The sequence below is a fragment of the Xiphophorus hellerii genome, chromosome 6 (genome assembly GCF_003331165.1).
Source record: "Xiphophorus hellerii strain 12219 chromosome 6, Xiphophorus_hellerii-4.1, whole genome shotgun sequence".
In the NCBI taxonomy this organism is placed as follows: Eukaryota; Metazoa; Chordata; class Actinopteri; order Cyprinodontiformes; family Poeciliidae; genus Xiphophorus; species Xiphophorus hellerii.
The window spans coordinates 26,247,466-26,264,462 of NC_045677.1; the positions used below are offsets into that span (position 1 = coordinate 26,247,466).

At 36.0% G+C, this 16,997-nt stretch overlaps 1 protein-coding gene across 1 annotated transcript in view; it reads left to right on the forward strand.

The window, feature by feature from the left end:
• The window catches only part of LOC116722037 (contactin-associated protein-like 4), a 102,311-nt gene that overhangs the window by 38,114 nt on the left and 47,200 nt on the right, over positions 1-16,997 (forward strand). Inside the window, exons 4-7 of the mRNA XM_032566120.1 lie at positions 4,692-4,839; positions 7,077-7,280; positions 15,226-15,401; positions 15,469-15,600. Coding sequence (XP_032422011.1) covers positions 4,692-4,839; positions 7,077-7,280; positions 15,226-15,401; positions 15,469-15,600 — 660 coding nt within the window. The remainder of the gene's footprint in view (positions 1-4,691; positions 4,840-7,076; positions 7,281-15,225; positions 15,402-15,468; positions 15,601-16,997) is intronic.

Here is a 16,997-nt window from a genome sequence, read left to right on the forward strand (position 1 = left end):
CTAACATCAACAAGATAAAAGTTCACCACTTTCTGCTTGATTTAACATTAACAGAGTGTAGAGCCAATCTGTTGATATTAGTAATTGAGTAGTAAAATGTGCTTAATATGAGATTTTCTCACAAAATCTTAACCAGTTAATGATTACTAAATTACTTCAGTAATCAATTAATCACAATTAATCTGATTAGTCGTTTCAGTGCTAATATTTGTGGATTACTAATTGGATAGCTGAAGGTGTTTAATAGAAGATTTCTTTGACAGATTTTGCACCAGGTGAAGCTAAAGTTCTTCCATTTAAGGAGTTCTGGGCAGAAAAGATTTATAAAATTTTTTATTTTAGATGTAATATATAAAAATATTTTGTACAGTTTTGGCTTAATTACTGCTCTGTGTATGTTGTTCTTCAGTAAATGGCCTTTTTTGAGTTTGTGTACTCCAGTTAACGATTAATCGATTGTTAAATCATTTGATGATCATTTAAATAACCAATTAATCCGATTAATCGTTTCCGTCCTGTCACAGACTGTGAAGTTTCTGCCTTCTTCTCGCCACATTTCTCCTTATTTGTGTTTTGTGGGTGCGTCTCTCATGCTTGTCGTGTATGTCCTCTGCTGTGGCGTTGCTGCTGTTTATCGTCCAGGAATACCAACTAGCTTTGATGTCATAGCAAAACACAGCGGTGCATCCATCAGCCCAGCGAGCCCGCCTCAGATTTGTTGAGTTCTGTGTCTCGTTTTCTGCAGAAACTCCAAATAATGCAACAAACTTACATTTTTACCCCCCCACTCTGAGCATGAACATTAACCCAGGTTGAAGCCACATTTGTCACACTGCTGCACGTAGGAGTTTTCTGATTAGAAGCCCAGCCGAGGCAATTTCCCGTGTGGAGGGAATCCGGCTAATCTCAGCGCTGGGGATCCAGCTTTAAACATGTTGATCTGGCACTATACATAAATTCTGCAGCAGCCCAGCCGCATTTCAAAGTGTCTCTGAACTTCTCTGAAGGAGTCAGCTTAGGGAGTCTGTCAGAGGGGAAAAAATAATTTCAGAGCCGCTGGATCAAGCACAACACATTACCTACTGGGCTTCAGATCTCAGAATGGTGGGATGTGGACCAGAGGAGGCAATATGTTGTTTTCCTCTCTGTGTTAGAGAATGTCTTCCTCCCTCCTCTTCCTTCCTTGGAAGCCTGTTGGTGTTTGAAAATGCTGCAATCCATCTTTCCTTTACTTTTGCTCCTCTATCTGTTTGTTTCTTTCCTCCTGGAGGGCTCAGGAAGTGAGAGCGGAGTCCTGATTGTTTTACTTCTCCCCTCTTTCTCAAATTTCCTTCATCACTTCCTTTGAAAATTGAATTTCTCGACAGTTCATTTCCATCTATTTTCTTAACATGCGATGTTCTGTTTTAGTTTATTTTTGTGACATATTTTCAGCAATCCTTTTCTGCAACCTGCTGGTTGGCTCAGGTCCAGTTACCATCTGCACTGCAAAAACACAAATATTTTTGTCCAGTTTCTAGTGCAAATATAATAGTACACTTAAAATAAGATAAAGTAACTTAAAGTAACTTTTCAGCACAGTATAGAAGGTTGTTTTAAGTCAATAATTCCTTAATATTGTAGAAAAAGTCTCGTTCCATTGGCAGATTGTTTCACTTACAGCCTTTTTATCAATATTAAGGAATGATTGAGTTAAAACAAGTGCCTATACTTTGCTGATTAATTATTTGTAAGTCAGTTTTGTCTTATTTCAAGTGTATTTTACTAATACTAGATAAAAACACTTGGTAAAATTTTGTGTTTTTTCATTGTAAAAGTAACTAATCTCTGAATCAGCTCTAAATTGGGTCTCTAAGGTGCTAGCTTTATGTGACATGTTTGTATAAGTTAGTTTTAGATATTTGCACTAAAAATGAGTGCAAATTAATAAGTAATATTTTCAAGCAAGAAATTAATATTTTCAAGCATTAAAAAAGAAATCTGATGTTTTTCCCATATGAAAACATATGAAAGTAGCAAGTATATGTTTTTATTCTTGTACATAAAATGTAGTGTTTATATAATTAGCTTCAACCTCATGAAAACTAATGAAGTTTTCATTAATTTACTCATCGATTCGCTGCTGCAGAGCAAATTAGAGATAATTTGTTCTTTCAATTGTTTTCTAAGAACACGTAAAGCGAATCAGGAGGATTATTTATGTGAAAGAGTGAATCGGAACGAGGAAGAACGGGGATGTTGGGTGTGAACGACATGAAGAAAAGGGTAGCAAACATTTTATTGCTTCAAACATCACTTTTAGTCTCAAGTTTAAAGTATGAAAAATTAGTTTTAAGTCTAAAAACAGATGAGAAACATAACTTTTTAAAAGAAAACTTAAATTGAGGTTTTAGTAAACATTATGCTTCACTTTCAGTCTCAAGTTTGAAATATGAAAAAAACTTTTATGAAATATATATTTCATGTTATTACTGTTCTTGACCAGCACCTGCATATAATGTTAGCTAAAATGTATTTCATTGTTCATGTACAACATGTCAGATTCTGTTCTGATTCTTTTCTGCTCTGAAAAAATGATCTTTTTTTTATGTAGTTTAAAGTGATCAATCAGTTTTGAAACTTTTTCTCTATTTCTTGGCGCCATTTCTTTTTGTCCCTCCTCATTTCTCTCCATAGATGCTAATAGCAATTAGCATTCATCATCGGACCATTGCCAGAAGTGAGAGCATTGTGCAACACAAATAATCATCTGACCCGAACACAGTCCACTATATAGTAAAGCATACATTTAACAAAGCATTGAGGCAGATGATTTGCCTTGAGGAATGTTAAATCATTCAATGAATCATTTCAGCCTGTATTTATATAATGCCAATGGACAACAAATAATGTCTCAGAGCATTTTACACTCATTTGATTTACAAAAATATGCTGCCAATTCAATCTGATCATATTTATTCCAGTTATAAATATTGGAGTTCTGTCTAATGAAGCATATTATCCACTGAAATTTGTACGAAGTTTGTGCATCAAGGGCTCTGAAGGTCCATTTATCTGGTCATATACATGTATATTGAAATAAACTGACCTACTTAATGTTGCACCAAGGTTACAGTTATGACATTGCACTCATTGATATTTTTTGTCAGTCGGTATATTGTGAAAAGTTGATTAAGCACAAGAAAGAGGAGAAATAAAACATTTCACCTTTAAAAAAATTGTGCTTCAGTCCCACTTTGCAAACTTTCTAAATCCCAGGCGGCGTAAAATGATAAATTAGTTTGATTTTTTTTGGCTCAAATTAATTTATTTGGTGATTTAAAAACCAGTCGATTGAGTCTCAAACTGATTTGAAGTAACTAAAAACTAATTTGCTATCGCGGTTAAATTCTCTTCATTATCAGACGAATCAACTCTGCTGTCATTATTATAAGGGGAATAAATGAGTTAATTATGTGTTTAGGCTTGTATTCAGCAGTGGGGAGATAGTTAACCTGCATGTCAACCTCAAGGGAGCTGAGCAATTAGGACAGATTTCCAGATGAAGGAGACTGAATGAGCAAAGAAAGAGACAGAAAGCAATCCATCAGACATTCAGCTCGTCATTTCAGAGATCAGTTTCTAACTTGTGCTCATAATTCTTTGTGTTTAGAAGCATTGTGTTAGTAGTTAAGCAATGTGAAAAGTGAAATATTATGCATCGTTGAACATGTTAGGTCTATAGGTTTTTACAAAACATGTACTGTACATTTTTTGCACAAAATCATTCTTAGATAGTGAGATTTTATGCTGGTCAGTTCTGACTATTTTTAGCTGATTTAGGGCGTCTTGTCACTTTAAATTCAAATAAGCTGCCGCTGGCCACGCCCCCACAAATCAACATTTACACTCACACATGAAAATAACTGCAAATTGAAGCACAGTTATATAGCCATGCAAATTTGAAAAGCAATTTGAAAAACCAACAAGAATGCAGCAAGTGGTTTCTGCAACAAAACACATGAATTTTCCAGCAGCCATTATACAGCAGTAAAACCAACTGACCAAACATGCTGAAGCTCAGCTTGGGTTGCTGGGAAACGGGCAGAACTTCGCTGAGGTTGCTAGGTAACGGTGCAGTACCCTCAATTGTGACTTAACAGTCAATAGGTTTTTGAAATGACTCACTTTCCAGACACTCAAAACATGAACTTATTGCCAAAAAACAGCTTTCTTAAGCATTTGTGCTGTTTTTAGAATCTATAGAAACCTAAATGGAAGTACAAAAACATGCCAAGTGTGAATTTTCACTATAGGTCTCTTTCAAAGGAAAGGTAGCCATAAAAAAAACAGAAATTAAGAACTTTAGTTTTGTTAGTTTGTTGGGTTTGAGGAAAATATGCAAACATCTTTTAAATAAATGGTGATTATTTAAGTTATATTTTGCAAAAAGACCAATTTTTCATTTCATTTTTGTCATGTCTGCAATGTTTCTCTAACCCACCTGAATCTAACAAATGGATTGTTTCCACGCCTCTTCATCCTGATAAGGGAATTTAACCATTTGACTCAAATCTCTTACAGAAGGATTGCATCTAAAAGTAATACAGTGTTTAATATTAACAGGAGGAGTCATATTTGAAGCTTATTTAATGATGTAGTTTTTATTATGAAAATATTTAATGTGTCTGTACATGTGTGTGGGTTTCCAGTCTTTTCCAGGTAACTCTAATGCAGACAGCGTGGTTCAGTACAAGCTGCAGCAGCCTGCAGTCGCTCGCTTCCTGCGCCTCATTCCTCTGGACTGGAATTCTGCCGGGCGGATCGGACTGCGCCTGGAGGCCTACGGATGTCCTTACAGTGAGTCTCAAACCATCTCGACTTCAGCTACTACAATGTTCAGCAGCTCAGTGATCAGAATTAGCATCTCTTTTTGGTCAATCTATTCCTATTGATAACATCTTCTGCAAAAAATGCGCACTACATGCACATACAAATAAATTTATTTTAAAAATGTCATATATCAAGTTTCATTGTTATTCTTATGCATGTTAAATGAGTATTTCTGAAGGTTTTTACCATTTTGTACAGAATATGAGTCAAACAGGAGCAGTTTACCACCCTAAGGTTCGATTTGAACAGAAGTATGAGGTAAACCAGCTTTTATGACACTACAACCCGGCGCTGAACATGAAGTTACTTCACTGAGCCTTTAATCCTGCTTTGTAGTAAAAGCCCCAGGTTTATGTCTGCTGCCAAGCACTCAACTCGAGGTGATGTTCCTCTCTGTCACCCGCTGAACGGCGGAGAGAATTGCACCTGCAGGGGGGAGAGTGAGACCTCATGCTGACACTGTAGAGCTGCTTGCTGAATTTCACTGGAAAGCTGCAGCATTTATCTGCAGATGCATGCTTTGTTTTTCCTAGAAGGTATTAAAAAGTATTACAAAGGGCTAAAAGTAACTACATTTCATTTATATAAAATTTTGGAATGTTTCTAATGTTTGCATGTAGGTAGTACAATGCTGAAGCAGTCTTTTTAATCTGTTCTCAGACCTACTGCTTAAAATTTTTTGATGAATATACTCTGATAAAAATATTCAAATTGTTCACCCTCTGCGGACCAACTATAAATCAGATTTTTGCTCAGTTCATTTTTTTATTTTATTTTTTTTGCGTTTTTGCATAATTAAATGCCACCTCAATGAAACTTCTGTGTGAACAGTTTACAACCCCAAAGCAAAAAAATGTCTTATTACAAGTGAAATAATCAGCCAGATGAACTAGTACTTTTTCATCAATATTAAGGAATTATTCACTTAATAATAAGTGAATAATTGTTATGTTGCAGTTTTGCTTGTCAGTTACTTTTCTCTTATTTCAAATGTACTAAGTTCTTTGTACGAGAAATGACACAAAAATTTTGTGCTCTTGCAGTGTAAGTAAATAATTCCTTAAGATTAATTTAAAAAGATTTACCAGTTAACTAACAGATTATCTCAGCTATTACAAGACATTTTTCCATGTTATATGTAAAATAAACTTCCAATGGAACTAGAACTGGGTTGCTAGGCAACGGGCTGGGCTTGTCTGGCGTTGCTAGGTAACGGCACAGTGACTGTTGATTGTGAAATAAGTGGAACTAGAACTTTTTCATCAAAATTAAGGAATTATTGACTTTAAATAAGTTCCTGAGTTACTTGAAATTATTTGAATAAGACAGGTTTGCTTGTCTTATTCAAACATACTGATATGTTTGTTCAAGAAACTAGATCAAAAATGCTTTTTCAGATTTGGGGGTTTTGCAGTGTAGGTCAATAGTTTCTTAAGATTAATAAAAGAAAAATTGCTAGTTTTACTGGCAGATTATTTCATGTATACCAATACATTTTCCCCATGTAATAAGTGAACAGGGACTTTTTCATCAATATTAATTAATTATTGACTTCAAACAAGCACCCATATTTTGCTGAAATGTTGCTTGTAAGTTAGTTTTGTCTTATTTCAAGTGTGCTAAAAACAAGATCAGAAATACTTGGTAAGACTTTGTGTTTTTACAGTGCACAGACTGAGATTCAGCTAGAAAAAATCTGTTGTTTTGAATAATTACAGGGTTGGACCTTACTGCAGTTGAATAAAACAAAAACCTTATCTAGGAACTGGATGAACATGTTCGGTTGTACATAAAGGAAGCTGGAAACAGCGTTTTCAGCTCCACACAAAGGATGAGTCGGGCAGTCGGAGCTGCTCTGTAATCAGCAGGAAATGCACTGTACAGTGCAATAAGCACATTACTGCAAGCTAAGTGAGGTCAAAGACTTGCCAACTTCATTAAAAAAGAGAAAAGGAAATTAGTTGTACAACTGAAGAGGAAACTGATGCTGAGCTCAGCACCTCTTTTTAACAGCAGTCCATTCTTTCCCATCTACACCGTTCGTCTCGCCTCAGTCTAAATCCCCAGCCGGCAGAGGACACCGGCAGAGAAAGTGCTTGATAAACAGAAAACAGATTTGTAACCCAGTAACAAGCTGAACTCACTGCAAGCGTTAAGGCTGAGGATCACAGCTGAAGATGCTTCTGTCTTATTTTTATTTTCAGCCTCAGATGTGATGAGCTTGGACGGCGGCAGCAGCCTGACGTACCGGCCGGGTCCGGTGCCGAGGCAGGGGTCGAAACAGGTCATCTCCCTGAAGTTCAAAACCCTGAGGAACTCCGGGACGCTGCTGCACGCCGAAGGGCGGGAAGGGTCGGGCCTCAGCCTGCAGCTGGAGAGGGGGAAGCTACAGCTGCTGCTCAGAGAAGGTAAAGCACTTAATATTAGTGCTGGGAATTTAAAGTTTATTTGTTTTCGCTGCTAAATTATTGAATAAATTAACATATAAGCTTAACAGGTAAGATATTTATTGTTTTTAATCTGCTATTTAGGACAGCGGTTCCCAAAATGTTCCATGCCACAAACCCGCAAACAGCATTAGCTTCTGACCGGGATCCCCCTTTACAAAAATCCAAAGATAATGCTACAAAATATGTAAAAAAAATATCAGCTTTTAGAGTGTTTTTTATACTTTTATCCACTATTAAATAATTTCTACATTCTTTTAGCATAAATGCTGCCTCATACTTTCCAGTTTTAGAGTCTCGTGAATTGCTAGGTGTTTTTCGACAGAGTCCTTTTGTCTTTTTCTTCTCTGAAACGTTTTCATTTCATGCTTGCTGGCTATGCTGTCTATGCTAGCTGAACTGTCAGGTAAACAGAAAAAGGAGCCTGGCAAATAACATTTTAAAGTTACATTTCATAATAGTAATTGAAAAACAGGACAGATTTTATTAAGGAAAACAGTAAAAAAATTATTTAAAGAAAGTTGTAAATATTTTTACAGTATTTTCCAGACTATGTCTGTTTGGCTGGTATTACAAGTTATACATGCTTTTTCCTCTTCATAATAATTTCTTGACATAATTCTAACAAACAACTAATTCTGGGGTGACTAATAGTCCAGAAAATACATTACTATTTATAAAAAAAATAAGCCAAAAAATGCATTCAGCCAAGTCGGAACAGAGCATACTTTAACATTCTTGGAGACTAATTAGCAGCCAACGCATCAACCGCTCACACAAACAGGACGCAGTGAGACGGCCAGAGCTCCTCAGGTGTTCTCCTTTGACTGACGGCTCTCTCTGGTGATTGGTCGGTTTGAAACCACGGGAATCCAATTAGCAGCCACACCATCTGAGCAGAAAGTAATCAAGTTGTTAACACCTGAAAAGAAACCAGAGAAACAGAGAGGAAGGAATAAAGCGGTTTTCCTCCAGAGAAAGATTTCCTCTGTGTGTTGTTGGGTTCGCCCATACAGAAACAAAGACAGAATCAGCAATTTGCCCTAACCCTGTCAAAGTTGGTGAGCTAAAAGGAGTACCTCAGCACTTTTTCTGTCATGCCAAAATATTAGTCATTTTATTACTAAGAATTAAAACATAATGGTCCATATAAAGTATTTGACCAGCCAGGACTACAGTGAGATGGGTTAGAACTATGGATGAAAACAATTAATCCAATTATGATTGTTGATTAGTAGTTTATTAGATTAAAATGAGTTCAATTTGATTAACTAGTAACATCCACTTAAGAGCTTCTTTTAATGTTGTAGATTGGCCGCCATCCAGTGGAGGGCATCACTGGTCATGCTTAAGTGGAGCCAGTTCATATAGAAATAAAGGTGGGGGAACCATACCAGAACAGGAAAGAGAAACGGTCCAAACAGATTCTGATGTGGAATGAAAAGCACACTTTAGGTGGTTCTGTTTTTCTTTTCCTTAATAGCTGCATGACGGAGCAGCGTCAACTTCTCAACCAAACATTACTGATTTTCTCTGAAAGCAAGGATGTGATGATGACAGAAAAGCAGAAAATAATGGAGCAAAATTGGAAAAAACATGCCAATAAGCAAGGTTGATTTTGAGGGGTGTCGTTAGTTAAAACACTTCCTGAAGTGAAGTTTTAACATTGATTTAAGATCAACTGCAGACAGCACTTCTGTATGAATATCTCTGTTAATGAGAAATTAAGTATTTCACATATTTTATTCTTTTCAGTGGTAATACTACAGAATGTAATACAGCTAACACAAAATATTGTTAAAATTTCTTTCCAGTTCAGGAAATTCAGAAAAATTAAACGCTTTATGTTATAGAGAGATGGCTGGTCCTCTTGAAATAAGAGAAAACTCATCTGTAAAGCTAGTGGATATACACCCTAGAAGCCTTACAAGCCGCACTTTTCAGATTTGTTTTTGCATAGTTTTACTTACAAAATAGCATTTATGCACTATTTTATGTTGGACAACCAGATAAAACCCCAATATGCCACTCTAAAGTTTGAGGTTAGAGCAGCTAAGGAGGTGCTATATGTATAATTTAGCAAGATGCTGAAAAATCTTGCTAAAGGTAAATAAATATTTACCTGATCCAGGAAGAAACTGGACTTTCAGATCCAGATTAAGACCGTATCTGATGCAAATAGTTTCAGGCATTTGTTATAAAAATACACAGTCTGTGTTTGTACTAGAAACAAAAATAAAACAAGCTGAAAACCTTGAAAATATTAGTCTATAACAGGAGGGAACTTCAAAAGTGAGACTGTAAAAAAAAAGAAAACAGCTTTGGCTCTTTTGAGTCATCAGGAAGAAACAGTTTATCCATGAAAGGCAGATCTATTGTTTGATTCATCGTCACAGAGGTCCGTGAACAAAGCTGAACGAGATCCTGTGATGTACGTTTAAGTGAGAGTTACTGCCTGCCAGCTCACATGCTGGCCTCTGATTGGTTAATTCCCGGCTCTCTCTTGGCGGCTGCATCACCGTCTCGTTTCTGCCGTGATGGATGGTTCTGGTTCGTGGCACCATGTGTTACGTCTGGACTCACCAAGACTTTCTGCTCTGGTTGTAGTCTGTACAAAACCGTTTGTTTATATGAGTTTAAACCAGTTTCCAACTGGCATTAACATTCATTTTCATCTTCCAAGGGTTGTTTTTGCTCAGTTTCTTCCTTTTAAAAATTTTTTTTACATTTTCAAGCGCTATGGAGCATCTAAAAAGACATAAAAGTTTCTAAACAAAGGTTCTGACATTGTGGAAATAACTAATTTATGTCACCTTGAGCGCTCTCTGTAGGACCTTTATCCCCTGCATCTGTGTCACCTTTAAAAAAATGACCCAAGTACTTTTTTGGAAAGTCTCTGTTTCTGTAACGAGTAGATCACCTTGGAAAACTGTCCAATTAGGAAGATGAACTGCATAGCCTTGGGATGAGAAATAGATTTTTCTACATCCATCTACTAGAGTTAGAAAATAATTACCAGAAAAATAAATGTTCAAGTTTTGGTCCATCCAACGAACAAAAAAAAAACATTTTGTCTTTTGTCTTTTCGTCGACTCTTTTTTACCTCCTCCACAAATTAAAAAACATTCAGCAGGCAGCAAAACTTTATGAGGTCAACTCTCATATTAAACATCAAACTCTGGAGTGTTTCTTCTTTTAAATGGTTTCCTGCTGTTACATTTTAGATTTATTGTTTCTTTTCGCATATCTAAATATTTAACCCAGATGGTTCACGGTGGAGAAAAGTTTTTCCTCTGATTCATTTCTAGCTGCGTTTTCTTTTACAACTTTATATCGAAAATAAACGTAATAATATATCAACTTTATTCTTGTACAGCATTGTTCTCATAATATTCTGAAATTTTTCTTGTATTATTTTATTTAATTTCCCTTTGGGATCAATAAAATCTTTTTAAATTTGGATCGAATTTTGACTTAATTCTCGTACTACTTTCTCACAATATAATGAATTTTTTCTTATAATATTATGACGTAAATCTTATAATATTTCTTCTTACTACCATGCGACTTTATTCATGTAATATTGTGACTTTATTATTACCTAATTCTCTTAAATATTTTCTCACAATTTTGACATTTTTCTTGTAATATTTCAACTTATGATAGTCCACCTTTATTCTTGTTATATTAAAATATTTTTCCTCACAATATTTTGACTTTTTTTTTCTCATAATCACTTTTTTCTCGTAACATTTATTTTTGTAATATTTTGACTTAATTCTCGTATGATTTGCTCACAAGATAGACTTTTTTCATAATTTTTGACTTACTATCATGCGACTGTAATATTTGACTTAATTCTTTTACAATTTTTTTTCTCACAATATTATTACATTTTTCCTGTAATATTGTAACTTTAATCGAGTGACGTTATTCTCATAATATGACGTTTTTCTCGCAAAATAACGTTATTCTTGTATTATTATGACTTTTTCTTGTGTTATTACAGATTTATTCTCATATTATTTTGATTCACTATTGTACGACTTTATTCTCGTAACATTGTGACTTTATTTTCCGATGCTCCATCATAAGACTCACAGCCCATTAAACTCTTATCTTATCTTAATTTCTTGGGTTTTCTTCTTCTCTCATTGCTTCTCAGAAGCAGCTTTATGCTTTTTGTACATCTTTCAGCTCTCTGCTTCACATTACCTGCTTTATTTATCACCCGTGTTACTGTTTTGCTCATAATTCAGGTCATCTGCCGACCCTGAGTTCACGCCTGCTGTTCTCTGCAGTGCCAGCACATCCAGGCCTCTTTTCTCCTCCCACCGTTCACTTCAGATCTTGCTCCTCTCTTTATGAGGCAACACTGAGCAACAGCCCAGAAACTGCAACATGATCCTGAATAACGGCGGCACCAAGATCTCCAATTAGAAACTTCAGAGCTGATTCATTTGGAGCAGAAGCAAATATCTTGCAGAGCCTTTCTGTCATCTGAAGTTATCTGCCTCGTAAACTCAGTTCCCACCCTGTTATTTTTGGTTCATTTGTTCGTTTTCAGCTTTAGGGCATGAATTATAATTATTATTATTCAACCTTGTCAAGCCGAATCTGATCCTTCTTTTTTAAAAAAGAAGTGAGTCCTTTCTGTCGGGGAATAAAAAGAAACGGATCCAGCTGCAAGCCTCCCGCTATGTGATCTGAATTGAATCGTAACAGGCCATCTTTGACGGAGGTTGAGCTTTACGAGAGTCAGCCGGTGAAGCGATGTAACACCAAGCGGTTTTCCCGATAAGAACGATCAAATTTAGAGGCGTTTTAATAGGAAGGCAGAAGAAATACGATGAAGCGATTTTCCCTCGAGGTCAGGCGCAGAATGATAAAACAAACGGCATCGACTGTAACAAAGAGACAGCGCAGTCAATCCTAGTGTCCTTCAGATCAGCATTCAATCTGAAAAGCACTTATACTTTCACTTAGTCCAAAATTACTTTTAAGATTCATTAAAATGGATTCAGATTTTAAAAGTAAACATTCAGTTTTCAAAGGAAGACAGGAATGATCTTGAGTCCTGCGCTTTCTGAAGGACTTTGTCAGTAAATCAGGAAGTTTCAACAAGTAGCATATCTTTATTAAAATGATTTTCATTGTTTGTTTTCATCGAAAAGCCTCAATTACATATGTTTTTGTTTATTTGTTTTTTAAGGATCCCCGTTAGTCTCTACCGTAGTAGAGTCCACACCAGACATTACTATAAGAATCCTTTACAAACGTTCCTAAAAACACACAAAGTATTTCTTAAGACACAAACAAAAATAGAAATTGTCAGTTTCTGTCTGTTTATTTAGTGGAGATTTTCTTTGGTGAGTTTTTGTCGTGATACAGGCCTAATATCATTTATCATTTATAATTTTCATAAAAAGTCTTAAACTTGATCTTGTAAAATCTGCAGAAACCCTGGTTCTGTCGAATATGTAGACATACTCAGAACATATTAAAGTACTTCTTCAATAAATGTTAAATGTATGTTTTGTTCTTTTAATGACAATCAGTTCTTCTACAGAGTGATTACTGAAAGTAGGGGTACACCGATTCCAATTTTCGCATTAAAAATGTATATAAATGGACTGTCAACTTAAACAAATATGTGTATTTTGTATATTGTGTGATTAAAAAGTATTTATTTATATACTTTATCTTTGATGATAAACTCTAAATCCTTGTTGTCTGAACGCCTCTTTGCCATCACCCTAATTTTTAGCTTCATCCACAGATTTTGCATCCGATTAAAACAAACAAATGGACCAGACCTAAAATTACGATACGCACTGAAGAGAACGTAACCTGTTTCCAGAGGCATTAAAAACAGATTTATTTCAGTTTTATTCATTCTTGCATAACTCTGCCTGTAAGTGTTATAATCCTGTTTACACATGGCTCATTTGAGATTAAGATTCCGCTAAATTATATAGCTTGGTTGATTTTCTGCTTGACCAATCAGGACTTCTCAAAACGAGTTAAAACTGCTGAATTTTGACGTCTGAAAAAGGTCCCAGCATTCATATTCAGTGTTGTCATGAGGGAAATGTTCTCAGTTTGAACATTTAATATGTGAGCTCGATCTCTGTCTTTCCCTTCACTTATGAAGTAATCAAATCATCCATTTGATAAAACATCCATCCAGGGAGGTCTCCCTCTTTAAAACCTGCAGCATATTAATTGTCCTATTAATCAATGCCAGAGAAGATATCTAATTTGTTTTGTCTTTCCTCTCATATTGATTGCTTTTGTCTCTTTCTGCTCATCCACACTGAAATCAAATAAATCATCACAATAGTTGCACTGACAGTACAGCGGTTCCTCTCTATCATGAGGTGAAAATCATAACTTTCTCTGTCTGGATGAAGTTGTTTTTCTGAGGAAAATCTATCTTCTCCTGGAATGAGCTCAAATATCAAAGGTACATTTGTCCGTCATCCTTCGAGCTGCCGGCTCGTCTCTTTCTCTCTCTTTCTTCTTCATCACTGACGTTGGGATTGCCTCCCCCCCAGAAGAATGCATGATGCATTTTTAATGCGCCTTCTCGCCAGTTTCTTCTCTCAGCAGAACCGCAAAGTTTTCTCTCACATCCCAAGTGGAGATCCACTTATTAGGACCGGCTGCTGCTCATTCATCATTAATGATGTCTCACCATGTTCCTTTGTATTCACATATTTAGCTTCGGCTTCCAGACAAGTATGCAGATGTACTCAAGGGTTTCTAATGAGACGGCCTTGCAGTGACCCTCCCTGCTCTAATCGAAGAAAAAAAGAATTTTTTTATTTATCTTAAAGGATTTTTTTTGTTGCTCTGACTTCAGGTCAGATTGTCAGAGAGCAGCAGATGAACAGGTCAAATAACGAGGATGAAAACAAACATGGAGGTCAGGTAACCTCTATCTCTGTTATTTATGTAACATGTTACATAAAAGGAACAGAGGATAAAAACTACACATCCAAACAACAAACCTGGATGGAAACCTGAAAAAAAAAAAAAAAAAGTAAAGTTATAATTTTTACTTTTATGCCTAATAGGACTAAATAACACGAGAAAAAGTGGATCAAAACATAAAAATAAATCAGAATTTGAGTTTGGTTTCACACGCTCAAGTAAAAATAGTATTATTTACTATGTAACAAGACTTTTTCAGTTAAACATCTCAAGCAAATTTTCATTCAAAAGATGTTAATCAATAAAATAATGGAAATGAAAAAAACCCCATAAAAATAAGTCATTTTTATTTTTACCAGCTAAGCTCAGCATTTACGTTAAGAGTTACAGTTAGCGGTGACGTGCTAATAGCGAAGCTAATATTTCTTTTAGCACCTTTGCTAATTCTAATGTTTAGCACACTTAGTTTCCCCAAATTTAATTTCTAAAGCATTAATTTGCTTTGCTGTTTTGTAACATGTCAATTGAATAAAGTTTGATATCTATGTTGAAGTTTCGTTTTTCGACTGTTAAGAATCCTTTTTAGTAGTTAGACATTTATATTCATGTATTTTATATATATATACCGGTATGTATTTTGAAGGGGGTAAAACTTATTAGACTGTAGCAGTTTAGAGCTTCAACATTACGTCTGTAGATAGCATGTTAGCATAGCACTTTAGCTTTAGTGGAACTAATGCTATAATTAGCGCTTTAGAGTTAGCGCAACTAACTTTTTATTTACTTACAGTGAAAAGAGTGAAACTTGTTCTCCGAAGCTACAATTTGACTTTAAATTGTCAGACTGTAAAACTTTAAGTTAAATAAATAAAAAGATTCAGTTGTCAGTGTGTGGCTCATAATGTGGTTTTCCCACATTCTCCTCACCACATGGTTTCTATCCTCTTTTTTGGTGCTCTGTTTTTTCCAGTCACCTCTTCGTCCTCTGAGCCCCGTCGGCTGATGTCCCTCGGCAGCCTGCTGGACGACCAGCACTGGCACCTCGTCATCCTGAGACAGAGAAACTCCCAACTCAACCTCACTGTGGACAAACACACACAGACGGTCCAAACCGCTGAAGAGTTCAGCCTCTGGGACGTCAAACTGGTGCGTAGGAACCAGGAAACATCCACATAAACCTGATTTAAACTCACTAAATCCACATTATGTTCAGCTGATTGTAGGAGCGTCGCAGAATCCAGGCGCCACCAGGAAAAACTTCCAAGGCTGCCTGGAAAACCTGATGTACAACGGTGTTAACGTAACAGAACTAGCTAAAAACAACGACCAGCAGGTTAGCATGAAGGTAGGTAAAGTTTACGTTTATTTATTTTCCAAAATAAAGAAAACAATGCTGAAAAAAAATACAAGACGGTGCTAGTATAGAAACAGATAAACAATACTTAAATTCCTGCCAGTGACAAGAACACAAAGTGTGCACTGAAAAAAAATGAAAATAGAAACAAACTTATTATTTCACTTTTTTTACATAAAGCAGCAGAAGCTCTACTGTATATTTTCTAAAACATCTCAAGGAATTCCAGCTAGATCTGCATACAACCTCCTAAAAGAAAACCAACAAACTTTATTGCATTTGTTTAGTAGTTTATTTCTATAACTTTTTTTTATAATTTTAAGAGTGAAAAACAGTTTTAACTCCTCACAATTATTCTACACCTGAATCCCTCTAACTGAAGTACAATTTTTTTCAATATTTGTCCTGATATTTGTTTTTTTTTTTTAAAATAAATCCTTCTCTCCTAATTCATAGTTTGTTTAAACCACTTTTTATACACCTTGGAAGATTTTATTAAAGACTTTCTATATAGTCAGTGCTGTTCTGGGCTCTACTACATCATAAAAAGTTGTGTCAAAATAATCATAGTTCTAAGCGTAAGGTTTTGTGTTGGTTTTATAAAAGTTTCCCCAGATCTCCACACAATAATTTATGTATGAAAGTATTAAAAAGCAGTACAATATGTATAGTTTTTATTATTAAGTACACTTTATTTAAAAAATCTCTAATTTTATTTTTATTTTAACCCTCCACACATCAATGTTTCCATCAGACTGGCCTTCATTTAATTCTTCTAGTCACTTTTTCAGTTTTGAAGTGTTGCTGCTTGTTAAATAACTCATTTCTATATGAAACTTTTTGATTCTTAGTTCGTTTCTTCTTTTATATAAATCCATCCATCCAGTATGGAAGAGAAAGACCTGTGTAGACAGACGTCCTACACAGGTTACAGACGTCCGACACAAGGGACACACGTCCAACACAGGTTACAGATGTCCAACACACTCGACAGACGTCCAACACAGGGGATAGACGTCCAACACAGGGGACAGACGTCCAACACAGGTTACAGATGTCCAACACAGGTTACAGATATCCAACACAGGGGACACACGTCCAACACAGGTTACAGACGTCCAACACACTCGACAGACGCCCAACACACTCGACAGACGTCCAACACAGGGGATAGACGTCCAACACAGGGGACACACGTCCAACACAGGTTACAGATGTCCAACACAGGGGACACACGTCCAACACAGGTTACAGACGTCCAACACACTCGACAGACGTCCAACACACTCGACAGACGTCCAACACAGGGGATAGACGTCCAACACAGGTTACAGACGTCCAACACAGGTTACAGACATCCAACACAGGGGACATACGTCCAACACAGG